The sequence below is a fragment of the Canis aureus genome, chromosome 2 (assembly GCF_053574225.1).
Source record: "Canis aureus isolate CA01 chromosome 2, VMU_Caureus_v.1.0, whole genome shotgun sequence".
In the NCBI taxonomy this organism is placed as follows: domain Eukaryota; kingdom Metazoa; phylum Chordata; class Mammalia; order Carnivora; family Canidae; genus Canis; species Canis aureus.
Genome location: NC_135612.1, coordinates 40,384,837 through 40,411,243, shown reverse-complemented (window position 1 = coordinate 40,411,243; position 26,407 = coordinate 40,384,837). Strand labels below are relative to the sequence as shown.

Here is a 26,407-nt window from a genome sequence, read left to right as displayed (position 1 = left end):
GTTGTGTTTAATCCAAAGTTTTATTTTATTTATCCTCAAGAGAGGATCATTCATTAATTCCAAGCAAGAGGGCCCTCTTTTGCATCGGTGGTGGTGGGCATGAGCCCAGCTGAGCATGCCAGGAGCTGAGGAGGGGGCACCTTCCCCGGGGCTGCAGCGACTCCCAGAGCAGGCACCTCCCTAGGAGCAAGCCCGTGAGCATGCCCTGCAGCCTGGCATGTCCTGGCTTTGTAAACTATGGCTCATTGGCTCTTTCTTAGCCGGTACCTCCCACTCTTCTCATCTTGAACTTTTCACATCAGCAAATCTTCTCCCTGTACCTCCTGCCCCTAAAAAGATGAAGGGTAATAGAAGCGCCCTATTTGCAATCACCTCCAGGTCACCTTTTGCTAGCTCTTAGTTCCTAGCCTGCCTCCAATGCCTGACATTGAAAGGACATGTTACTTCCCTCCCTTTTGGTATTGGTATTAATAATCACCATGATGATAATAATATTATTAGTATTAATATGCACCAAAAGTCCACTCTGGGCCTGGCGCTGTGCTAAGCATTTGATTGTTGGAGGTGCTGATAACTTTTCCTTTTTTTTTCAGTAGAAATTGCTGAGGCACAGTGAGATTGAGTTACTGAGGCCTTCTATTGTGCCTTAACACATTAAGCTTTCATTTTAGGGGGTAGTTCTGTCTCTTGCTTTTTTGAGTGCGCGTTTTTCAACTCCTTGCTTTAAGGAATCCCCAGTCATTCATCAATTTGTTCCTTTGAAAGTGCTTGCCTGCTTCCAGCCCATCTAATGTACGTGGCCCCTTACTTTGCGTGTTATCCAGGGAATCAAAAATCTCTCGTTTTATACGCAGGAAATAAGGCACTGGCAAATTATGGCTATTTACATACTTTACCGAATTTGATACATTTTATTTTACCAACTCCTCTTTTTTTTTTTTTTTTTTTTTTACAAGAATCTTTTTTTTTTTTTTTTTTTAATTTTTTATTTTTTATTTATGATAGTCACAGAGAGAGAGAGAGAGAGAGGCAGAGACACAGGCAGAGGGAGAAGCAGGCTCCATGCACCGGGAGCCTGACGTGGGATTCGATCCCGGGTCTCCAGGATCGCGCCCTGGGCCAAAGGCAGGCGCCAAACCACTGCGCCACCCAGGGATCCCTTACCAACTCCTCTTAACGTGTGTTAAGTATTTAATTAGTTTTATTTCTTCTTACCACAGTGACATTTTATTTATTTGTCTCTATAATGTAATTAGTATAATCTCCGTCTTTGTTTTCCCCTTGAGTCAGTTTAACACTTTCTCCTTTTCATTATGAAATATTTTCATGTTTCCTTCCAAGTCCTCTCCTAACCAAGTCCTTCTTTTAATTCACTTTCCCTGCGCTGTGTGCTTGAAGATGATTTTATGTCGGAAAAATGTCACATCTTCCTCTCGGTACTGAGACTCTCTTCTCATTTTACCATTGTTCCCTATTTTAGCTTAACGTCCTTTCATTTCTATTATGTGTTACATGTTCCAAGTTTTATATCCCTCTGGCATTCATTTTAATAGAATTAGGAGAATCTATAAATAAAAGCAGCTTCTTAGAATAATGCTTTCATTCTTCTCCCCTCTCCCTACCCCCACTCCTCACAAATTCCCTAAATTTACCAGCAGACCAGGAGCTTCCTTCTCAGAGGTTCTCCTACAAGGAGTCTTATGGCTGTGTCTCTGATGCTCCTGGTCTGGGACCAGCCCCCTGGGGAGCACAGGGGTAAGGTGCTGGCATAGGACACTCAACCAGGAGGACTGTGTACAGAATGGCTGCTACTCCTGCCCTTCAGTTCGACAACAAGAGGCTGAAAATTGTACATAAAGTCAATAATTCAAATCCTGAAACTAGAAAACCACTGCAGAGCAAGACAAGAAGATAATTAGTAGGCAAGCAACCCAGACTACCATGGCTGTGCCACAGGTATCTGCTGCAGGCTTATCTTTCCTCTGCAGAAAGGTACTTAAACTGCAGGACTCCGCTCATTTACATTTACTGGGATGCTTCTCCCCAGGGCTGAATCTTTCGGTCCCTGGAAAACTAACTGAGCCAGGGGCTCAGGGAGCCTCAGTAATCCTTTCAGATGCCGGGGTGACCAGAACCCACCTTACAAAAGTCTATGACCCGCCTCAAGTCAGATCCTGTGGGGCTTTCTTTGATGACCTCATTTGCCCCATGAAATCTCTAGGCTTTTAATTCTCATCTTCAAACACAAATTTATAAGTATGTCTCCAAGGACAGTAGATTTCTCCTAAATCCATCCTATGCCCACCACTACCCTAAGGATCATCTTCTCCCAACATTTTCTCATGCAATTTTTCAAGCATACAGCGGAGGTGAAAGAATTGTACAGGAAACACCCACATACCCACTGCCTTGATTCTACCATTAACATAATTACTACAATTACCCTATCATATTTCTCTTCATCTATCCATGTCTCTCTCTCCATCTGTCCATCCACCTTATTTCTGGTGTGTTCTGAAGTAAATTGCAGCATCAATATACTTCTCTCCTAAATACTTCAACATACATATCATTATAGAAGGTTCAATATTTGCTGATGGCTTTTCCCCTTTGAAGGAAAACTGACATACGATGAAATGAACAAACGCTCATTATACATTTGTTGAGTTTTGATCGATATTTATACCTTGTAACTCAAAGCCCTAGCAAGATGTACAACATAGCCAGCACCCCAGAAGGCTTCCCCATGCACCTTCCCAGCCCATCTCCACCCCTGCACATTAGTTTTTATTCCACTACAGATTGGTTTTGCCTCTTCCAGAACGTACTATAAATGGAATCAGATAGCTCTTCAGTGCATGGTTTCTTTTACTCCATATCATGTCTATGAGCTTGTCACTGTTAGGTGTTACTGGTTTGTTTGCTCCTCTTTATTGCTGAGTAAAGAGAGCCCATTATATGAATATGCCACATTTATTTATCTATTCTCTTATTAATGGACCTAAAGAACAAGCTGAATGTTCCAGGGAACCTCATAACCCTCTGGGGGGAAAAAAAGCCCAACAGAAGGCCACCTGGGTGGCTCAGTGGATGAGCGTTTACCTTTGGCTCAGGTCATGATCCTGGGGTCCTGGAATCGAGTCCCACATTATGCTCCCTTTGAGGAGCCTGCTTCTCCCTCTGCCTGTGTCTCTGCCTCTCTCTCTCTCTCTGTATCTCTCATGAATGAATAAATATTTTTAAAAATAAAATTTTAAAAAGCCCAACAGACACAGCACCCCAGATTACAGAGAATCTCTGGACAGGGTGATAGGCAGACTGCGGACACGCTTGTGTTAATGCAAGCACCTGTTGGTTTGATTCTCTCACTGAAGCACCATGACCTGCTGAAGAAGCCACAGCACCGGCTCTACCTGGCCATAGGAAGGCCTGGTCATAGCAGTAACGCATTATCTTCTGCTTTGCAGAAGCTGATGCAGAAATCAAACTGCTCAACACTAAGGAATCTCCCCAAAAGACCACAGGACAAGGACATACCACTTGAAATGGACTTGTCAGGTTTAACAAGATGGAGGCTCCCACCCAGCTGCACCCATCATCTCTAAGATCTTTGAGCATCACTTCTGTGCCCAGAGAGCATGCAGAAACACAGCCCTGCCTTGAGACTTGCAACTTAATTCATGCAGCCTGACCACACAATTCAAATAAAACATACACACTGAGAGGAGAAAAGTAGTGCTGAGTCCACAAACAGGTTTCCCAGGGCTTGGTGGGAGAAAGATCTCTTGGTGGCAGCACCTGGTCACTGAAAGACTCCCCTGAGCAGGTCAGTGTGCAGGAGCAGCTCAAGGTAGGAGGATGAGTGGCTGCCTGGCAGGAAGACAAGCCCAGGCTGGCACAGCCATCAGCACAGACCAACTACAAAGCCCCGTGAGTGACTCCCTTCAGGAAAGGAACCAATTGCTGGAAAGTAAAGCCAACTGTCAGTAACACTAAGAAATTGGCTTGTAGATAGGATTTTCTGTAGTTTTATGTAGCCACAGTACTTCCAACCCAAGAAGAAAAGAGAATAATATCCAGTACCTTTCATGAGTGAATATCAAAAGGGAAAAGTAGAGAGATTATCCTACTTAGGTTTTGGATAGGTACTTAGACTAGGAATGCCATTAAGGCATGGCTCACCATTATGTGGGGTGCTTAGTCCTGGCCCCCACAACATGAGCCTTATAAGGATGGTTAGAATCATCTAGAGCTCGCAGATCTACCTTTGGGGCTTTGTTTGGATTTAAGGACTATTTAGTGTGAGAAGGAATCAATTTGGTTTTACAATGTTCCTGGTGTGGCCAAATATCAGAGGAAGGTTGAAAATCACATTCCTTGTAAAAGTAAATCCCACCCACCCCCACCTCCACCCCAGCCCTGCAAAAACAATCCTAGAAAATACTAATGAGTTCAAGTTCTTTTGTACAAGAACAGAAACTCTGCAGGAACAGAAAGCATTCATTCTCACAAATGGGCTTTTGCATCTTGTGCTAAAAAGAAAGGGTTGTGAGGGTCTTGAATTGGCAAGTTGTGGTACATAAACTTGTTTAAGCCACTGAAACAAATCCTGCTTCTTGTTCCTGGCTAATAGTGTCATATTCCTGCAAATGAGAAATTAAGAGATGTGTGTTAAAAAGACTGTTAATGAGCTCAGTCATGAACAGTTACTTTGATAGCAGGACAGAAATAAGGTGTTTTTTTGTTTTGTTTTGTTTTTTGCAGAAATTAGCTTTATTAAGAGGAACACAAATAAGGGGTTTTTTGTTTGTTTGTTCAAGCTTAAGAAAACAGTAGAAGATCAAGATGTATACTAGACTGAGGGCAATGGTGGCCAGAAGTGGACGTATTTTTCCATGTTAAAGGCTGTCCTCAGACAGACACACCTAAATAAACTCCCTCTGGAACAAGGAGGCACAGATCCAGGTACGTGGGGTCTAACAGCAACAAAACCACACGCCTCTGCTGTAACCCTCCTAGAGGACGTGTGGAAAGCTAAAACTGGCACTAAGGCACACATCCCTGGATGTGAAGCCAGCCTGACGGATCTCTGCAACTTGCTACCCTGCATGGGGCCAGGTTTGGAGCCAGCACCCAATAAATGCCTGCTGGATAAAAGAAGAGGCAAATGAATTCCTCTACCCTCTAAAAACATCACAGTGCTAGGTGAGCTCTTACTGTGCCCCAATTTTTTTCTCTCTTTATCCTTACCGTGCTGGTTCGTGTCCCTTCTCTGCCTTGCCCTGTGTCCCTCCAAGAACCCCCACCTGGACCACACTTCTGGATGGCCAATGGGTGGAGCCAGGAGGAGCCAGCCTCCCCTGGAGCCCCAGGTCCTGCAGGGCTCTGCTAGCCAGGTTTCTCTCTTGGTCCTTCCCTTGGTCCCTCCCGTTCAAGGTTGAGTAATAGCTCCCCTACCGCTGCTCTGCTCTCCAGGTGCCTCAATACCCTTTGTTCGTTCCCTGATCCCCACTCACATCTCTATAAATAGCCCCTTATGAGAGTCTCTACCCAAGTCAAGGTGAGCTGTTCCCCAACGGGATGCAGATTGATGCACTCACTCAGGATCCACCTGCAGAGAAACATTCACTCCTTGCTTCTCTCTCTGTAAAAGTCCAGTGGGCCCTCTGTGGTCTGGCTCAGAGCCCTCCCTGAACTTCCCAGGTGAAAAGCAGCTCTCCTCTCCTCTATTATCCTAAAGCATCTGGCTTCCATCTCTACATTAATTTCACTATTCCTCACGTAGGTGCCTGTCTGTTGTAAGTAAGGACCCGAATGAACAGATTATAATCACTGCACTATACCTAGTGATGAGCCCAAAGCCTCGCAAACAAATGGAACTTCAGGTTTTACTTCAGAAAACAAGCAAGCAAAACCCTTTGAACAGTGTTCAAAGAGAAGTGACAGATGGGAGAAATATCTGCAGTGTATTTACAAACAAGAGATTAATATCCACAATACAGAGACAGCACCTACAAATCATTAAGATAAAAAGAAAAACAACCCGATTGAGAAATGGGCAAAGAATGCAAATAAGCAATTCAGAGAAGAATTAAAATGACTAATAACTTTATGAAAAGGTATTTAACAGGAATCAGAAAAAAGCAAATTAAAACAACAGTGAGATCTCATTTTCACCTGGAGGAACCATCTCCAAAGATTGTTGAGAACTGCTCATACACCACTGGGGGCAGTGTCAGTTGGCACCGCCCTCCTGGAGAGCCACCTGCCGATGACTAATACCACATAACATGTATATATGCTTTGCCTCCCAATCTCCGGAGCCAGATCATCTTGGTTCAAATCTTGACTCTGACACTTAAATGCTGTGTAACCATGGACAAGTTACTTAACCTCTCTGTGCGTTGGCTCCTTCGTCTGTAAAATGGGCCTAAGAACAGCACCTATTTCATGGGGTTTCTAAGAAGATTAAATGGGTCAATACCAGGAAAACACTTGGAAAATTACCTGGCACATAATAAGGGCTAGATAGATGTCCGTGATCATTACTTATTATTATAACTATTATTTGGTTTTGTTATTATATACCGTACAGAAATTATCATATGTGTGCAAAGAAAGGCATGAATAAAGATGATCACCACAATGTTGTTTATAATACAAACAAAACAAAGCCAGAGGCAAATCAATGAACATTAATAGGTTAATGATGTAACAAAATGTCACACTTGTAAAACAGTTTAAAACGACTTTAAAATAATGGAGTAGATCTCTATGTACTAGAGTAGAAAGCTTTCCAGGATATATAGTTAGACTTAAGAAAAGCTAGGTGCAGAAAAACATGTTTAGCATGATCCCATTTACAGAAAACAACAAAACCTTCACAAACATGTATGTTTCTGAAACAGACACTCCTATGTGAAAGTATAGTGGCGTCTGGGGGAAGAAGGGAATTGAAGATGGGGCGATAGGAGGAAGATTTTGGATTTTTGCTCCTTATACGTTTGCACTGTTTGAATCCTTTTCAATGGGAGAATATACAATACATGTGTGACTTTATAAAACAAGAAAAAAATGCTCAATGAAATCCTTGTGGGATGAAGTGAACAAATGGTATCAAGTCCTGGACCTCCCGCAGGGCTGGATGGGGAGACACAGGGAAATGTGCCGGGCCACTGTGCCCAGGGGCGCCAGGCATGTCAGCGCTAGACAAGGCGGTAACAGAACCCCTTTCACCCCCCGGGATGGTGCTCACATTCCAGACCAGATTCCCCAACAAGTCGCAAAGAATCCACTAACCTAAAATGTCAGAGGAAAGATGAATCAAGTATGGGCCAGACACTAAACGATGCACTGAGCAACTATTAACAGTTATACCGTAGATGGGCACCTGGGTGGTTCAGTCAGTCACACGCCTGCCTTCGGCTCAGGTCATGTATGATCCTGGGGTCCTGGGATGGAGCCCTGTGTGGGGCTCCCTACTTGGTAGGGAGTCTCCTTCTCCCTCTCCCTTGGACCCTCCCACCACTGCACGTGCACGCTCCCTCTCTTTCTCTCAAATAAATAAATAAATAAATAAATAAATAAATAAATAAAATCTTTTTAAAAATTGCACCATAGAGTAAGCAGTTCCAAGCTTGGGAGGTGCAAGGTGCCAGATTGCACACTCCTATTTGTAGAAGACATTCATGTATGTGTGAGCATGTGTGTGCATACATATACACATATGTGCACACTCATATACAGATATATGCATGCACACACACATGCACACACAGTTTAAAACCAAAAATAATAAAAGGACATAGTCCAAAATGTTAATGGTGATTATCTTTGGGTGGGAGGATTATAAATGATTTTTGGAGTTTTGTTCTTTTTTGTGTTTTCTAAATATTCTACTGATGTGTATTCATTCCTCTTATATAGCACTAAGAAAATTTAAGTAATGACACAATTTAATAACTAGGCTGTGCCACCCTCTGAGTATCCTTGGGCCCTCATTAAGCCCCTTCTCTCCTCATGGGGTTCCAGTTTCCTTGTCAGATATCTGGTTCCACAGTGTTCCACTATCCTCCCAGGGTGGGAAACACCTAGATCTCTGGTAGGCTGGGGGAAGGGTGTCCAAGAACAGCTCCCTGCCCTTGAGACTCCTGGACTTCAAAGTCAAGAATATTGTGGGCAGCTTTCATTCCTGTGGAGATAAACCTCTGAAGTGTAGCCCCAGGCCAGAGCGCTGATGAGAAGTGAGGGTCCTACAGGACAGCCACTCTCCTTTGGGATGGGCCTTCGCAGATGCCTCCCCAGGGTGCCTCGTCGACCTCAGCCCTCCATCTGTCTGGACTTACCAGTTGGAGAACCCCACCTCAAGCTCCGTGGCCAGGTCAGGTGTCATCGGCTCTCTGTAGCCTTTCCTAACATGGACACGGGGACTGTGGGTGAGTAAGGCCAGGAATCAAAGTGGTCCAAGCCGAAAGCCTTGCTCCGAAATTTACAAAAGCTGCACTAAGGCACTTAGCTGCTTGGAGCCTGTTTGTTCAACTGGGTCACTCCTAGGGCGCTGGGGTGATGATCAGAGCAGAGCTTCTTCATCATTGGGGCAATGCTATAGGAGTCTGCTGGCGGTGGTCATGCTGGGAGTACCAGCACACAGTGACTCAGTAACCCTTTCTAATGAAACATAGTCACAAGGTACAGCCGGGAGGTGGTTGCGGGCAGTGAGTGGGACAAGGACCTTAGGAAGCAGACATGAACAGAGATGAGGACCACAAGATGCTCCCGTGCCATGTCTGTGCATGTGGTGGGTGGTAGGGGTCCAGCTGAGACCTTCCACAGAGCTCTGAGAACACTGTGCTCGGGCCTGCCAGGCAGCAGATAGGTCTGGAAATGCCACATTGACTAATTCTGAAGAGCAGCATTCTCCAGGGTGACCATACAGGGAGTGGGCATCCAGGTGAGAACAACTGCAACTAACAGTGGAGGCAAAAGAAAGAAAAAGTATAGGGAAAGTTTCCAGAATGGCAAAGGAGTGGCTGGAACACAAAAGGGAAGGGTTCTGGGTTAAGGCTGGAACAGGAGAGAGGGACAGTTGGCTCCCCAAGGGCCAAAAGGGTGAGGCCCTGACATGCAGGAGCACCTGCCAGGTTCAAAGCTGGGAAAGGATGGAATGAGGTCTTTGCTGCTGAGGCCCTGGCCAGTCGGTGTGGGAAGTGGCTGGGAAGGGAGGCAGTGAGAATACTGAGGCAGTGACCCAGGCATTGCAGGAGGGAATGTGAGTGTGTCAGGAGCCAGCAGAGCTGGAAGGGAAAAGCCAGGAGGCAGAGTGGACAGGGCCATAGCCAGTGGGTTGGTCCCAGTTTCCAGCTTGGAGGACAGAGGATGAGAAAGGGCGAGCCTTCTCCTAGCCAGGGAGAACTGCAGGCCCTCACCTGGCAAGTAGGTAGCCCTGCCGGCCCCTCTGTCCGCCCCTTCCACCCTGTTTACCCTGGAGAGTCTGCCGAGATCACTGATGGGGGGTACTCGGGGCCCCCTCCCCTCGTGGGCAAAAAAGAGATTCTGGTTGAATGAACACAGGAGGCATCAACACAAGTTTCTGAAACAAAAAGGAGAGCGTCTGGAAATGAAGGGCCCTGCCAAAACCCCGCCTGCCACCACTGGACAGAGATTTATCCACCCCTGTGGCAAATGCCGTCTGGCTCATCGCTCAGAGCTTCAGGAGCCTGATCCAGTTGGGCTGTTTCTTCCCATTGAGAAGTCAGATTCACCCAACAAGGACTCTGTAAGTGACTGATTTCAGCCAGTGACAGCAATTCAAAGGCCCCAAGGATGGCTGCTTTCTGGCCCCAATTCTGCAAGCAGGTCAGATGCTGCAGGGGGGCAACACCCAGAGGCTATTGGGCCCTGCGGGGAGCATAGCTGGTTTGCACCCAAGCAACCAAAGGGGAGACAATAAGACTGTTTCTTCCTCTCAGCAGTGGTACCGTCTTGACACTGAGGGCATTGATGGGCTTGTTACCATGGGAACCTGAGCTGCTGATCCCATCCCGTGGAGCATGAGGCTCCCTTCCAACAGCTGATGGCTATTCATCCCTGTTCTTCGCAGCGCGGGACAGAGGGCCTTGTGCCTGCTGCTGGGTCTCCAAAATCCTCCACCAGCAGAAGCACAAGGGCATTGGGAAGATCTGGGATTAGATGGGCTGACAGGACCCATCAAGTCTGAGGCAGCCATGGTAGTCTCCAGGACACTGCTGGGCCTTGCTTCTATGTGGCTGCCCTGACTGAGAAGCAAACTATAGCATCACAAGGAGGGTGGTCCCCAGGTACGAACACAAGCACAAACCCAGGAGACGCCAGTCGGCTGGGTGACTCCCAAAAGAAAGGGATTAAAATTTTAAAAAGTGGGGGTGGCGATGGCTTATCCAACCGATGTGGAGACCTAGGAGGTGACCTTGCTCCTTCACAAATGCTCACCACCTCCTCCACCAAGAGGTTCTTGCGAGGCAGGAGCCACGTCTCTTATCTCTGAGGGCCCAACACCAATGAGAGCACCCGGCAAACTCTGAGTAAATGAGTGCGTGTCCTCTCGCTGGCCTGGAGTGACCCCTCCACCATCAGTGAAATGGCAGGACTTGGACTGATCTTGGAGAGCAGCCTGGAGGACCAGCTGTGGCTTGACAGACCCAGGAAGCCCAGAGCCCACGGGCAGAAGCAGACAAGCCAATGGGCAATGTCAGGGCAACGGGGCTGACAGAAGGGCTGGGGAAATTGGGCAGGCCTGCAGATGGCCGGGAGGGATGAGGGGCTAGCCAGGGGGTGGGAGGGGCCTCCAGGGTAGCAGGAAGTGTGAGGCCGCTTGAATGGAAGCAGGATCATGAAGTGGCTCGGCAGAGCTGGAGCTGGAACCAGGGTGGAAAGAGGCCCTGTAGCTGGACAGACGGGCAAGGGGTGACAGAGGTCCTGGCCTGTGCTGGGCAGCAGCAGCAAGAAGGTAGGGGGACCTGAGAGCCATCCAGGAGACCAATGAGACAAGCCGAGTTACAGACCAGATGGGAGGCATGGAGGCAGGGGGAGGCAGCCGTAACTTCCGGGCTTTGAGCTCAGACACCAGGCCAGACCATCTCTTCCGTAGACATGGACCACCCAGAGAGGAGGTCTGCAGCAAGGAATGATTAGTCTGGTAGATAATGTGCAGAGTTCGAGCAATTGAGTGTAGCATCTGTCCTAAAAGGAGTGGGAGGAATTGGAGTGGTTTTTTTTCCCCTCCGAAATGGAGAGATATATGTTTCTTTTTCTTTTTTTTTTTCTTAAATCTAACTCATATATTTATTTGAGAGGGGGAGGGGCAGAAGAAGAAGAAGAGAGAAGTAGACTCTCCACTGAGCCCCCTGACATGGGGCTTGATCCCAGGACCCCAGGATCATGACCTGAGCCGAAGGCAGATGCTTAACGAACTGAGCTGCCCAGGAGCCCCAGTGAGGTGTAAGTTCAATACTGATGAGAAGGAGCCAGTACCAACTCTTCTAGATGGAACAATGTGGATATGCAGCAGTGTGTGTGTGCGTGTGAGCCACATGGAAAGAAGGAGAAACTGGCTAATGGGGTCCACGTAAGCTCTTTGTCAATGGCAGCAGAGAAGTGAAAGGCTTTCTGGCCTGGTGGCTTACCCTTCTCTGAGAAACAGTGATGAGGTCCATCTGCCAAGGGTGAGGACAATGGAAGGCGGGTCAGGAGGGTATGGGTTTGTGACCTGCACAAGTCAGAACCTAACTGGACCTGAGCTCTCTTCGTGGTGAAGCAGGCCTGGTGACACCTCTCTGCTGGGTCGGTGCAAGGCTCCATGAGCAAGAACACCCAACACAAGAAACACTGGCTGGCACGAGTACGTGCCCGGGCTTCTGGTCAATGCCAAGGCCAAAAGCCATAATCCAAGAGCCAGAAGGGAGAGAGGCAGTCACGGTAAGTATTACTCAGAAGCCCTCCATGTGCTGGGCCCCAGGAGAAGGAGAGGGAGACGCAGCAGCAGCCACCTGGCTTGGGCTATGGAAGATCGGAAGAAGTATGTTGTAGAGGCAAAATCTGCACAGAGGCTCAGAGACTCAAAAGAGCCCAGGATGTTGCCCAGCATGTGAACAGTCCCATGTGGCCCTCTTGCCAACCCAAAGACCAAGGCCAGACAGAGGCCTCGGACAGGTTCTTCTTAGATGGGGATTTCCACTGGTCAAGAGCTCTATTTCTCTTTGCATCCTTGACCTCTGCCTCAAGGGAAACCCAAAGTCTTCCAGGGGACCAGTCAGCTGAGCCATCCGCTCTGGCCTGACTCTGAGTCTCGCCTGGTCACCTGGCTCCATGCATAGGTACTCAGCTCCAGGCAACTCTCTCTATCACAGCCCCGGTGACTTACCAGGGCAGTCCACCTACTTAAAACTAAAGAAAGATGTCAAATGTGAGGGTGTGAGGCCTCCAGCTTCACAATCCCACTCATGTCTGTACCCACCCACCTCATACCCGGAACCTCTTCCTTTCTGCTCCCAGGCCAGCCGTGCACATGGCTCTTGGTTCAGAGCATAAAGGCAAGGCAGCCTCAAACTGAAAATCAAAACCAGATAACTAGGTCACAGGTGACTGCTAGTCTGGGCTTCTCCTTGTCCATCTCAAGCCCCCAGCACTCTGGGTGGAACAAATGCTGGCCCATTATTTTAACACCTGGCTAAAGCTTCAGTTTCTTTTCTTCTTCTTTTTTAAATTGTAAGAACAAGCTGCCTGCAGCATGACAATTTTCCTCTGCTGACAAGTGAATTATGTAGGCCCACCTGAAATTCTGGGCCAGGTATGTCCCACTTGGTAGCTATTTTAAGCAAAACTATTTAAGGCAAGTTCAAAATCATTTAAGGCTCTCAGATGTTTTAGGGGCCCTGGCAGCCAGCCTGCCTTTTTATGTTCAGATTCAGAACCAACAAATTAGCTCAATACCCCAGGCAAAGCAAAAATGCAAGGGAAAGTATGGTGTCTGAGTGCCACTTTTTAGATAAACATCACTTCCAAAAGCTAAAGATGCTGAGATGTCATGATTTGGTTTGTGAGAATTTCCTGTTGCCATCCTTTTCACACAGACAACCTGTCTATTTTTGGAGCCATCACTGTCGAAGGTTGCAATGCACATAGGTTAGAGTGAGGGCCAGGTGGGCAGAAGATGCTCTGAAGGAGAAAGAAGCCTAGTAGGAGGGTTCCAGCACTCTAGGTCTGGCTCTATCCAAACAGCCCCATGATCTAAGCCAAGCATTCTGGTTCCCCAGGCCACCAATTGCTTCACAAGCAGACTGGCCCAGCTCTGGAGGTAGTCTAAAGCACTGGCTTCTTACCCCAGGCCCACAGGCACCTGTGTGCCCACCGACAGGCTTCAGGCAACACAGGAACACCAGGACATGTGTGTATGATGTGCAATTTTCTTTTCTTTTTTTCCCCTTGAACATTTCATGTGTATCTACATCTACGTGTATGTACGTGTGTGTAGGTGTATATATGTGCATGCATGTATACATACATGTGTGTCTGTACATGTATACACGCGTGATAGAAAGCACAAAATGCGGAGACACAATTTTGTATATCATTTATATGTTATATATACAGATTTGTACTTATATATATTATGAATTAGAACACTGCAGATAAAGTTTGACATTCTTTTCCTAGTCTCTCCCCTCTCCCTCCCTTCTCAGAGGCTACTACTAACCTGAACTTGAGCTGGATGCTTCCTCCATGTGTAAGCATTCATACATAACATAAAATTACTTAGTGTGGGGCAGCCTGGGTGGCTCAGTGGGTTAGCGCAGCCCTCAGTGCAGGGCCTGATCCTGAAGACCTGGGATAGAGTCCCATGTCGGGCTCCCTGCATGGAGCCTGTTTCTCCCTCTCCCTCTGCCTGTGTTCTCTGCCTCTCTCTCTGTGTCTCTCATGAATAAATAAATAAATAAATAAATAAATAAATAATTTTTTTTAAAAAGCTTTAAAATTACTTAGTGTGCTTTTTAAAATTTACATAAGTACTACCACACTGTGCATCTCCAATGTGCCTTTCTGCTCAACATCATTTTTGAGACTTCTCTATGCAGATGCATATCTGGTTAATTCCTAACTATTATATAGCATTTTATCATGTGACTATTTTGATTTAATTCTCCATTCTTCTACCGATGGCTATTTAGGTTGTATTTCCCTTCATTTAAAAAAATGCCCCTGTGACGTCACCCTGCAAGGCTCCCTGTGCTCTTGTGCAATATCTTCTCTCTAGTAGAAGCCTGGATGTGAACCTGCTGATACAACTCTACCTACCTCACTGTCAAGTGCCAAATTGCTCTCTGAAGTAGTTCTACCGATTTATACTCCCACCAGCAGCATCTGGAAGTTCCATGGCTCCATATCCTTGCCAACACTTGATACTAACACTTGCCCACATCTGCCAATCTGAGGGTGTGCAGTGGTCTGGTTACTGCCTCATATTGTGTTGTCCCCATAACTCCCAGGGAGGCTAAGTGGCTTTTCTCATGTTTACTGGTCACGTGACATCCATCTCCTAGTCTCTTCCTTCTTTCTCTCCCTTCTCAGAGGCTACTACAACCTGAACTTGATGTGGATGCTTCACATCGGGCACTGAATTCTCTATTCATATACTTCTCCATTTTTCTACCTGCCATTTCTCTTTTGCTTATTGATTTATCGCTTTTTAAATAATTGATGCACTAACCTGTGTGTTATATGTTATTAACATTTTTTAGTCTATTGTAAGCTTTTAAATTCTTTTATGATTACGTGTTTGTTATGTTTATGTGTTTGTTATTCAGAACTTTTCACGGATCCATCTTTTCCTTTATTTGTTCTTTTCAGATCTTGTTTAAGAAATCCTTTCCTGTCCCAATGTCATAAAGGTATTCCACTCTGGTTATTTCTAGCTGGAATTTACTGTTGTGTAGTGTGGGGATGAGGTAAGGATCTGATTGTTTTCCTGAGTCAACTGTCTCAGTGCCACTAATTGAAATGCCCATCCTTCCCCGTGCATTTGTAACTCTTCTGCTCACATAACTCTTCTGCTCGCATATACAAGTTCCCATACGTGCCTGGGTTTGAGTGATTTCCACTGTTGGATGGGATCATCCCTGGGCCAATGTCCAACTGTCATGATCACCCCAGCTTCATGGGAAGTTCTGCTCTCTGGCAGAGCACACTCCCCTCCTTTTCCTCCTTCCTCCCTTCTCAGAGTAGTCTCAGGGATTCTGGGAACTTACTCTTCCATGTGAATTTTAGCATTCGTTTGTACGATTTCTTATCCCATATAAAACCCTGTTGGCATGTCAACTAAATTACACTGAATTTAGAGATTAATTGGGGGAGAGCATGTGATAATCGGTTCTCCTGTCCAGGAACATGGCTTATCCCTCCATTACTTCAGACCTATGAATACATCTTTCAAATATTTTATAATCTTCTCTGGGTAAGTTTCACCTTTTTTTTTTCCCCCAAAAATTTATTCCTAGCTATCTAACAGCTTTTATGCTTGAGTGTATTATGATTTCTTTTATCTTCTCAGATATTGCTGTTGAATAGGTTGCTACTGTCGATCATGCACCCTGCTCAAGTCTATGACTCGTTATAACAGCCTGTGGGTTTTCTTGGATTATCTACAGTTAGTTGTACCATCTGCCAATAATGACATGACTCTTCCAAACTTTTCTGTCTTTCTTCCTTCCTTCCATCCTTTCTTTTTTTTTTTTTTACATTGTGGTGCATTATATGGGACCTCAAGTATTGTGATAAAGGAGTAAAAATGAGGCTCATAGTTCCGCTTCCTGACAATGCATATTTTTCACAGGAGATCCAGAGCCTTGATCAATCTGAAAGGCTACCGTGTCCAAGAAAGGTGAATAACCACCTGTCTCAATTACCTTTGTGTACATGTATGTAAATACACGGAATCAGGTTCTTAGTTGCCATGAAAGAAACTAAAACAATCGATCCAGGAGTTAGAGCATCGCAAAGACCTAGGAGAAAAGGAGGGCTGTGAGTTCAGGGCAGGTATCAGGCAAAACACTAACTGCCCATTAAGGGTAAGGGAAAGAGTCACACAAAGGACACTCAGACCAGAGAATGTAGCAGGAAACAAAGAGCAGAGAGCGTAATTGTCGGAGGCGACACGCACCACGTAGACACAAACGGCTTCCACGCCTTGCTTCCCCTTGGTTTACTTGTCCATAAATCAAAGCTAATAATATCTACATCATATTTATGAGTCACAAATTCTCCTGGCTGAAAAAGGCAAATAAGGTTTTTAAAGAGTTCTTATAGAGTAGGTAGAGGTTGGAATGCTCCAGGCCTTTTCCACATTAGTAGTTCACTTGGGGGAGGGAGGGAGGGAGAAAAGCTGGTTTTGGAATAAAGAGTAATAGGCTCTCCTTGAGTAATCTCTCACACACCCTGGATCCCCAACCAACTAATCCCTTCGTTTGCAAAGATCCCCAAGGTGGCTCCCCCAGTGCCCTGCCTCCCAAGCTGGGCGACAGGGCTACGTGCAGCCCACCCTGGCAGCCCTGGACAGAGCTGAGGAGACATTGAGAGACTCTCCAGAATGTCCCAGGTCCGGGCAGCTACATACCTGAAGGAACCTCCCCAACGGGCAAAATGAGAACAGCAAAACTCTGCATATGATATTCAACTCAGTGAGCCTGACGGAAGTGGTCTTCAAAGCCCTGGCATGTTTGATTCTGCTGGACAAGAGCTTTGATGGGGGAATCACTGTGTGTGCCTCCCGTGGCAACATCCCGGAGCCTTACAGCTCAACTTCAGTTCCCCCCTGCTTCTTTAATTATAGGAGCCAGAAACCCAGGCACTTTGTAATTTACCGTGCAGCTTAAGAGTCACTTTTAGCGGAAGACAAATTGCCAGGCCACCTGGGCAGAGCAGTGAAGTATAGCTGGAGCCGGGGGCCCTGGCAATGAATGGGGATGGAACCCGGTCTGGACCATCAGCCAGGGAGATTTAGGAACCACAGGCAGAAACGAAGCCAGTGCTCCCCAAAGGCAAAATCTTCAATCACAGGGTGTTTGAAGAGACCCGAGCTGTCAATATAGATATAGATAGCTATAGATACACAAAAGACAGGACGGCACTCTCCCAGAAACACTCTGACCCACCATGTAAAAGTACAGAGCAAGCGGCAGAATTTACTTTTCCAGGAGGCCACACATCTCCCATTAGCAGCATCTGTGCAGGACTCAGGATCCAGAAGAAATGTCATTTACATTAGGGCCACATCACACTTTGCTGGCTTCTGTCACAGATAATGATGAAACTAAATTTAACACTGCCCGACACTACAGTTTGAGTTATGAGCTGGCGCTTCCCTGCCGTTTCGCCTGATCCTCTAAAGTGCATATAGTTTTGTAGGAGATTTGTTAACTGCACACTGAAAGGTCCCCTGCTGGAATGGCACACTTGGGTCTGCTGCAGCCCCTCCACCTGCCATAAATCAACCCCTTGCCCCATTGCCACCCTATGGGGTTGGGTCAGGGAAAGGGGACCTGCCCCAGCAGTTCTTTGGACTTATGCCACCTTCGCGCCCAGGGCTTGTCCTCTCTTATGAACAGAGTACCAGCGACAGCCCAGGCCATGGGAGGGCCCTGGGCTCACCCACCAGGGTCAAGCCCTGGCCCTGGGTTTTGCTGCCAGCCAATGCTGGATTTTCTCAACAACTGCAGCCCATACACGCGGGCACCGACGCTACACACGAAGAAGATGGGGAAGTGACTTGCCTAAGGTCATATGGCTAGTATGCGGAGAGCTGCCATCGGAAGCCTAGAAACAAAGCCAATTCCCCCCCTGCCGGAGGGGTTTTCTACGCAGGACCCCCCCCCTCCAGCCGCCACCCCCCGCCCCGCCCCGCCCCGCGCGGCTGCAGAGTCCTGAGCTGTCCCCAAAGCCTCCGACGGCTGGGCTGCTTCCAGGCTCCAGGCTCCAGGCTCCAGGCTCCAGGCTCCGGCACGGGCTGCCCTCCCTCCCCTCCGGGAACCGCGGGAAGCGCGGACACCGGGACTCCGGGCCGAGGTCCTGTCGCCGCCCGGCCCCCGCGGGACGTCCGGGGCCGCGCTCAGGGTCGAGCCCCGCGCAGTCCGTGGAGGGCGGCGGGTCCGGCGTGGAGGAGCTTGGGGGCCACTGAGGACAGCGCCCGGCGAGCCCCGCTCCCGCCCCGCCCCTCCCCGCCCCGCCGCGCCCGGCAGGTGCCCGCGCCGAGCCCCAGGCCCGCCCGACTGCCCCCCGGGCGCCCCCGCAAGGTCCCCGGGGGTCCCGCCCCGCGCCCCCCGGCCGGCGCCCCGGCCGCCCCCGCCCGCCGCCCCGACCGCGCTGGCCGAGCCCGCCGGGACCCTCGGCCCCCGGAAGGAGGCGCCCCTCGCGCCGCGCCCCCCGGCGGCCGGGAAAGTTTCGGGCGCGCGGGGCCGGCGCACTCACCTGGCCCAAGTTGAGGTAGCCGTGCGCCGCGGCCACGCGGTCCGCCTCGGCCGGGCCGCCCCGCACCTGCACTGCCCAGTGGTTGGTGTAGACGGGGCGCGGCGGCGGCGGCGCGGAGCAGGCGGCGGGCAGCGCGAGCAGCAGCAGCCAGCGCCAGGGGCGCGGCGCGGGCGGCCGGAGCCCGGGCCCGCCGGCTGCCCCCGGGGCGGCGTCCGCGGCGGGGGCGGCGGGGGCGGCGGGGGGGGCGGCGGCGGGCGGCGGGGGCCGGGGCCGGGGCGCGGGCGCGGGGGGCGCGGGCGGAGGCATGGCAGCGGCAGGCTCGCGCGGCGCCCGAGCGGCGAGTGCGCCGGGGGGTGGGGTGCCGCCTTTTAAAGCCGCTCCGCGCCGGGGAAGCGCCGCCGCCGCCGCTGCGGGCGGGAGCGAGGGAGGCGGAGGCGGCCGCGGCGCGTTCCCGCCCGCGCGGCCGGGTGGCGCCCCTGGGCCCGCGCTCGAGCGGCCGCACCCGGGCCCGGCCCCGGCCCCGGCCCGGCGAGCCCCAGACGCCCCCCACCGGGGAACTTCTCGCCGGCCTTGGGGGCTCTCGGCACAGGCCGGCCGGGAGGCCCGGGCCCCGCAGGGTCTCCCGGGAGCCCCCGGGGCCCGGGGCCGCTCAGGTGAGTCCAGACCGGCGGCCGAGGGGACGTCCTCCCACCGTCGGGCATCCTGGAAGCCCCGGCCACCAGCTCTGCTTTAATCTCCTGGCAGGGCGGCCCCGCTCATCTCCGTGTGACGTGCTGAGCTCGCAAGGGCTCTGGGCTCTCGGGGAGAGAAGCCACAAGGAAGGGCTGTCACGGCCCCGTCCCAACGAGGCCTGATTGAAGAGGCAGGTCAAGTGGGGCAAAGACACTTGCCGGGTGAGCCGGGTTCGCGGAGTGCGCAGGAGAAACCTGCCGCCCAGCCCCGGGCTATGGCCCACCCCCGAGGCAGGCGGTACAGGTGAATCCCCCAGCGGCCCCCCTCCCCACCTCGCAGGCTGTGATCTCGGGCGCCTCGCTGTCCTCGCTGTCCTCGCTGAGAGCAGGGCTCCCCCTGTAAATGGGGATGAGAACAGTATCTATCCCGTAGGGCTGTTTTGAGGATAACATGAGCTCTTGCCACGCAGTAAGCTGTCCATAAACGTTTGTTTTTTTACGAGTTCAGGGCCTGCACACGGTAGGTGTTCGTCTGCGTAGACTCTTAAAAGCTCCCACTGAGCTGGGACGAGTCAGTGGGAAAGTGAGTTGAATCACGCTTGTCCCTATTGCCAGGAGCAACCTAGAATGCTCTGGGTAATTATTTGGTGCACCCTGGAGAATTACAGAAATGTTCATACTGTGAACAAGCAAATGGTGAGAGGCAGGGACCCCTTTAGAATCTCTTCTCCCATTACTTTCAAGACCTGTTGGTCCCAACCAGGCTCCTGTGGAAAGCAAGCTTTTACCCCCATTTATACAGGAGAGGAAACAAAACATAGGCCGAGGATGCCTCGAGGTGGGAAGGCAAAACCACTGATGTGGTGTTCGGTTTCTAGAAGAAATTCCTGTATAGAGCTCACTTGAGTCTGTGGCTTGGCAGGTAGAGGTTGGGCAATGAGGGGCAGGAGGGGTGGGGAGAAAGCAGGATTCATGGAGGTGGCGTCCTCAGGTCCTTTCCAGCCTCCCTCTCAGGAGCCCTCTGGTTTCGTAACCCACATGATTCATCCTTTCTGCAGGCGTGAGTCACCCTGAATGGAGGTGGGAGAACCGAGGTGTGGTGGGAGGCCCAACAGGGACAAGCCAAATCTTTGTTCACAAGGGCTCCTACCAGGGGCCCCTCTTGGAATCAGAGGACTGAGTTCCTACATGTTTCTCTCTTTTTTGCACTAGATGCAGCTTCTCCCACCTTCCTTTCCCTGGCCAAATGGGGTCTATTCCCTAGGCAGATACTTGAGACTTGCCCCACACTGCAAGATGCAGGCCCCTTGCATCCCTCTTCCAGACTGCCTGGACACTTGTCCCCCCACCCCCACCCCCAACTTAAGAGACAGGAGGCCAGGGATGTCTGGGTGGTTCAGTGGTTGAGCACCTGCCTTCGACTCAGGGTGTGATCCCAGGGTCCTAGGATAGAGTCCCGCATTGGGCTCCCTGTGGGGAGCCTGCTTCTCCCTCTGCCTATATCTCTGCCTCTCTCTGTGTGTCTCATGAATAAATAAAATCTTTAAAAAAAAAAAAAAAAAAGGAGGAAGCCCTGGGGTAAGCGACGCTGCCCTAGAGGAGGGTACACCACCCCCATCCGGCAGAAACATAATCAGAACCCTCAGCCTCTCTCTTCCCAAGGTCACTCTAGCTGTTCACAGAGAAGGGGCACTGGACTGAGTCAAGGGGCTGGATTAGAGGCCTCACTCTGTCACCTACCAACAATACATCTGGGCAACACCTGTCACCTGGACTGTGTCTCAGCTCTGTCCCAGATCTTGTGTTATACTTTTTCAAGCGTGTGGCCCTCTTTAAGATAATGCTACACTGCACATAATCTAAGTTATTATGAACCAGCTCATCCCTCCCAAGAGTCCCCCCAAGACAGCAGTGATTTTGACAGGCAGAGATAAGGGTTTTTCCATAATAATTTGGTAGATTAAGGGATTCAGCCCACTGAACTGAGGAGGCTAAAATGCATCAGAATTTTTATTTGGTGGGATCTGAATTTATTTTTATTAACAGATCTGATCCTTTTGGACTAAATTTTGCATTTATCACCAAAGTGCCCGGGCACTGTCTTGGCTTCAATGTTTATAGGGAGACCAGCTTCCCAAAATGAACCTCCTAAATCAAGTCACCTCTTGTGGGTTTCTTATTGATTTACACAGTGACAGGATTAGTTCAATCACCAGCCCTTGCCTTGTGATAGGATCTGTAATAAAACTTGGCGGTCTTCCTGCAGGAGGGGATTTACTCACATAGACTCCAGCTCTCTAAATGGCCCTCAAGGGTCACACAACTCGGGGTAGGGGCCAGGGTGGATGGGGGTGAGAGGGCTGATCCTGCTTCCCTAGCGCCAGATGGCCTGGAAATGGACAAGACATGGACCAGAAAGATTATTGGGATCTGGTCACATTTCAGAAGTTTTAGAAATGCTAATACAAAGATGTGATATTTATACTAGAATCTTCCCAAATTGGACAAGAGGAGGGGTCATCACTGGAAAGCTGTTATTGAATTATGTGTCCCCATGCCCACACTTGATCCCCTTCAGAGCAAGTACAGGATGGCAAAGCTGGGGCCAAGAAATGCCCAGTATGGCCAGGACTACGGATGGAGGAAGACTTCCCATAGCCTCCTGGGGTGTGTTGAAGCAGAATCTGATGCAAATGTTGTGTCCATTTAAGCAATAAACACTGTACTGATAAATTGCATTCTGGAAATGTGCTAGGTTCCGTGGGCCAGGGTGGAATCCCTCAAAGAATGTCTGATGGGCACCACCTTCAGGATATTGGAGAAGAACATGCTTGCACTCAGAGCCCAGCTTCACTGCGATTCATGTGCCACCTCAGGAGAGCTGCTCCCAGTGTCTTCTGCTGGAAATGGCAGTAATGCTGCTGTCCCTGGGCAGCACACTGGGAGGCCAACAGGAGCTGATGCATATAGAGCTCCTTGTCCTGCACCTGCTCCTAAGCACTCAGCAGTGGTGACAATGGTGACCATGCTGCTGTTGGGCACCAGGAACCCTAGAGTGAGTGGGATGGAATGGACAAGGCTGCACACTGTGTCCCTCTGGGGAATTCACAGGCACATAATGTTCTCCCCTTTACCCATTGCCTGTTTCTCAAATGTTAGTATCCCCAACAAGGGAGGGCCTCAGAAAGATCAGACCTCTCCCTGCCTCCCACCCTGTCACCTTAGTCCCAGAGAAACCTTTCCCCGGGTTGCAACGAACCAGCAGTCCCCAGCTGGTTCCACTTTCTCCCTTTCACACTTCTCTTTTCTCTCCTTTTCATCCATCCCAAGTCCCACCCACAGCTGCTCCCTCTGAGCGGTGGGGTCAGGGGGCTTCCCCTTCTCCATCCTTCTCAGAGCCCTGCCTCACACTCTGTGTTAATGCCCACATATCTTGTCACTTCCTCTGATGGTAGGCTCTGTATTCATGGTAGACTCTACTACTTTTAGGGGCGGGCGGCAAGGTGGCTCAGGGGGAGGTTTGACCATCTGAGGTGGGGAAGGAGATGCAGCAACACAAAGCCCACTCCACGCCCTCCCACTCTTTGCCTCCCTGGTTAGACTTTCCCTTTATATCTAGATCCTCATTGTCTTAAGAAAGAGCCTTGTAAAAACTGCTTCTCCTGCAAAACAATTATCTCACAATTACGTATCTTAGTGTTCCTTTCATAAACTCCCACATGGAAATTTAGTGTCAAACAAGGAACTTAGGAGCAGAAAAAGTAGAAACTCCCTGTGAAGCTCGTCCCGATGAACAGTGAGAGCTTTGCAACTGATCTAGTTTCCCTTTTTGCCTTGGCTTCCAGGAGACTCAGAGTCATGTGTCATAGAAAATCACAATTGTTTATTTCCTCCTCACCACAGCAGTTAGAATACCATTGGTTTTAAGTACTAGAATACCCAACTAAAAGGACCATGGACAGTAAGGATGGCTTATTTGACAGACAGGAATCTTGGTGATAGATGGATCCAGAGTTGTTAATTCAGCAGCTCAGTGATACCAGGACTCAAGATAGCTTCTCTGTACTTTGCCTGGCTTTCTCCTCCTGTGCCTAAACCACTCCCTCAGACTGGAGCACTTGATTCTCAAGATAGAATCCAAGGAAGGAAGGGCGGGACACCCAGCTCATCTCCGTCAGGTCCTCCTGATCAGAACTGGGTCATAAGCCCACCCCCCCATCTGCCAAGTCATCATCGGCAACGTGAATGTGTTACCCGGGTCGGTTTGTAGCAGCCTTGGTTTTTCTTCTGGGGAAACGTTACTGCCCCAGATTGGGCAAAACCAGAGATCTGTTGGCAGCAAGAGGCTGCTCTAAGAAGGCTGTTGGGTGGGCACCCAGCGGGTCTACCATCTCCTTCTCTGTTTCTATTATCACCTTCCTGTAGATCCTGCTCACACAGGATTACAAATGAATATTTATCAAAAGGAGGGAAAGATGGAAGGAAGGGGGTGGGGCTGCCCCCGAAGCCAAACCCCCCCCACCCTCTTGCCAGGTGGACCCTCGGGATCACGGTGGATTTTACCCAAGTCTGGCACATCAGCAGCAAGATAGAGATCTTCTTCCTGTGTGGAGACATCACTCTGACTCCAGGATGAGTTTCGGGTTCATTGCCTAAGTACTCTCCTGAGTGAGAATAAATTAGGAGTTGGCTCCCTTCATAGGCACGGCAAATGAAGCGAGGCAGAAGATGAGGTGGGAGTGGGGGGGTTGCAGTCACAGGCCAAGGAGAAGAAGAGCTAAACACGAGTCCCTTCTAGACTTGGGAGCCTGGGTGTAGAAATAGTGGGGAAAGTGCATCCCAGGGGACGCAAATGAAGTAGCCTGGCGGCAGAGGGTGGGGAATTGGCCGTTTAGATTCTCCCTGGAAAGCTCCCCTCCTGGAAAGCAGATCTCACCCTCCAGCTTCTCTCTTCCTGCAAGGAAACAAAGGCCAGAAGGCACCAACACTGCCACTGTTCTGTCCTCCTGCCCCTCCCCATTGCCTGGTCCCTATGGCGGTCCTCCCTCTGTGGATCTTATTCTGCTAGTTGCCCACACTCCTGACCCAGTCATCTCTTCCTCTCCCCAGATTGTCCCCTCCGCAGCATATTTACCCTATAAAGGCACCCTCACCCCCTTGCCCATTCATAACATCTCTCTCTCCCTCCTCCTTTCTTCACAAGCAAGGTCCTGTGAAAGGTCCCTTCAGTCTTCACCTGAGTGTCACCCTGGACTCAGCTCCCTCCTGACTCAGCAGCTGTACCCGAAGTGGCAGCCAATCAATCAACTGACTGACCCACCGACCGACCGACAGACCACAGTTGGAGAAGAAACAAACCCACCCTGGTCTCCTTTGACATTCCTCATGACACACTTCTGCAATCATACTGAAAACCAAAACCCACTGTTCTCAATGGCAGTATCTACCTTCTTTCTGCAACTCCCACCCACACACCACCCCCCTCCCTTGCTGGCTTCCTTATTAATTCCTTCCAAGGAGAGACCTTCCCCACCCCCCTGCACCTGCCCTGTGGTTCTGCCTTTCCCTCCCCCACCCCCCCTGCTTGCTGTAGATAGGCACGCCCTTCTCCTTCAGAGCAACCCACTCTAGTCTTGCCCGACCCCACCCTATCTCACAAGGGGGTCCCTGCACCAATTGCTGGATTATCTCTGTGCACTTCTCTTGGCTGACTTTCTCCTGCTGAATTCAGGAGAGGTTACAGAAAAAGAAATTCCCTATTTCACAACAAACATGCTGGTATTCTATCCATCTTTAAAAATTAAAAAAAAAAAAAAAACCTTAGAAATAACATGGAAGCTACCCTTCAATTTCCTTTCTTCCCTTCATAGCAAAACAAAATGCTCAAAAGAGCTGCCTTCATGCACTCTCAGCTTCTCTAAGGTCCTGTCTTGAGTTCACTTCAAGCAGGCTACACCCCAATGCTCTGTCACCATCACCAGCATTCCCTGAGCTGCTAAATCCAGTGGTCAGGTCTGAGTCCTGGTCCTAGGAGCCCCTCCTGCAGCATTTGACTTGCAGAGCTCCTCTTGCCCCTGAATCATTCCTCCTGTGGCCCTCAGGACACCCCTCACCACCTGCCTGCTTCTCTTCCCAGCTCGGTGGCTACCCCTCCCCATCCCCATTGACCGGTCCTTCTTAGCATTGAGTGCCCAAGGCCCAGTTCTAGGGCTTCTTCCCTCTCCCTTCCCCTCACTCCCCAGTGATGTTAACCATTCCTGTAACTGTGGGTACTTGTTACATGCTGATAGTTCCCATCGTGAGTCGCTGGCTTGACCTGAGCTCCTGAGCTCCAGATGGCTGATGACTTCTCCACCAAGATATCTAAGGCACATCACAAAAACCGAGCTCCTTATCTTCCCTGTCCCACCCCACCCCTACTTTTCCCTGTCACCGTAAAGGGCAGCTCCAAAGCCTGTAGGCCTCCTTGACCCCTCCCCTCACACTTGCTCCTGGGCCTCGGTGAATCCGATTATTTCTACCAAGGAAATCCGAGGAGAGTCTGACCACTTGTCACCACTCCCAATGCTACCACTCTCATCCCTCATTTGGTGGAATCCAGTGGCCTCCTAATGCCCCCCTATTCGGCCCCTTGCCCCTTGAAACAAGCCTCAGCACAGGATGACATGAAAATGAAGGTCAGATAGGCAGCTCCTTGGCTCAGAGGTCTCCCAAGGCCTCCAGTCTCACGCAGAGCAAAATTAAAGTCCTTAGGAAGCCCCCAAGATCTCAGACAGTCTCCCACTACCACACCCCATGGGGTCTGTCAGTTCTAGAAGAGCATTGAACCAGGTGGCTCAGGCTTCCTGAAGGAAGTGATTTCTAAGGTGAGCTCAAAGAAATAAACAGAAAATACCCGGAGGAGTGGACCATCAGTCAGGTCTAAGCGGGAAGCTAGAAACCACACCATTCACAATAAGGGAATTGGTGACGCTGACAATAGAGAAGCTGAGATTAGCAAGTCTCCCCCATCCCTAGATGTGTTACCCACCTCCCTGCAGTGTACCTGATAGTGGGGCCAGCGTGTACAAAGGGCCTGAGGCTAGAGGAAGGTGGTGTGGTAGAAAAGGCAGAGGGAAAGGACTAAAAGGAGACAGGAAGGACAGCCAGAGGCTGGGCTGTGACAGCCTCGTTAACCCTGGCAAGAATTTGGACTTGATCCCAAAAGGAGTGGAAGTCTGAGGAGGAACACACCCACTGCTCCA

At 49.8% G+C, this 26,407-nt stretch overlaps 1 protein-coding gene across 3 annotated transcripts in view; it reads right to left on the bottom strand.

Moving 5' to 3' along the window:
- The window catches only part of PCSK6 (proprotein convertase subtilisin/kexin type 6), a 185,709-nt gene extending 166,911 nt beyond the window's left edge, over positions 1 to 18,798 (bottom strand). For all 3 annotated transcript variants that reach the window (XM_077869348.1, XM_077869356.1, XM_077869366.1), the window contains exon 1: positions 18,493 to 18,798. In XM_077869348.1, the coding sequence (XP_077725474.1) occupies positions 18,493 to 18,798 (306 nt within the window). The remainder of the gene's footprint in view (positions 1 to 18,492) is intronic.
- Between the last annotated feature and the right edge of the window lie 7,609 nt (positions 18,799 to 26,407).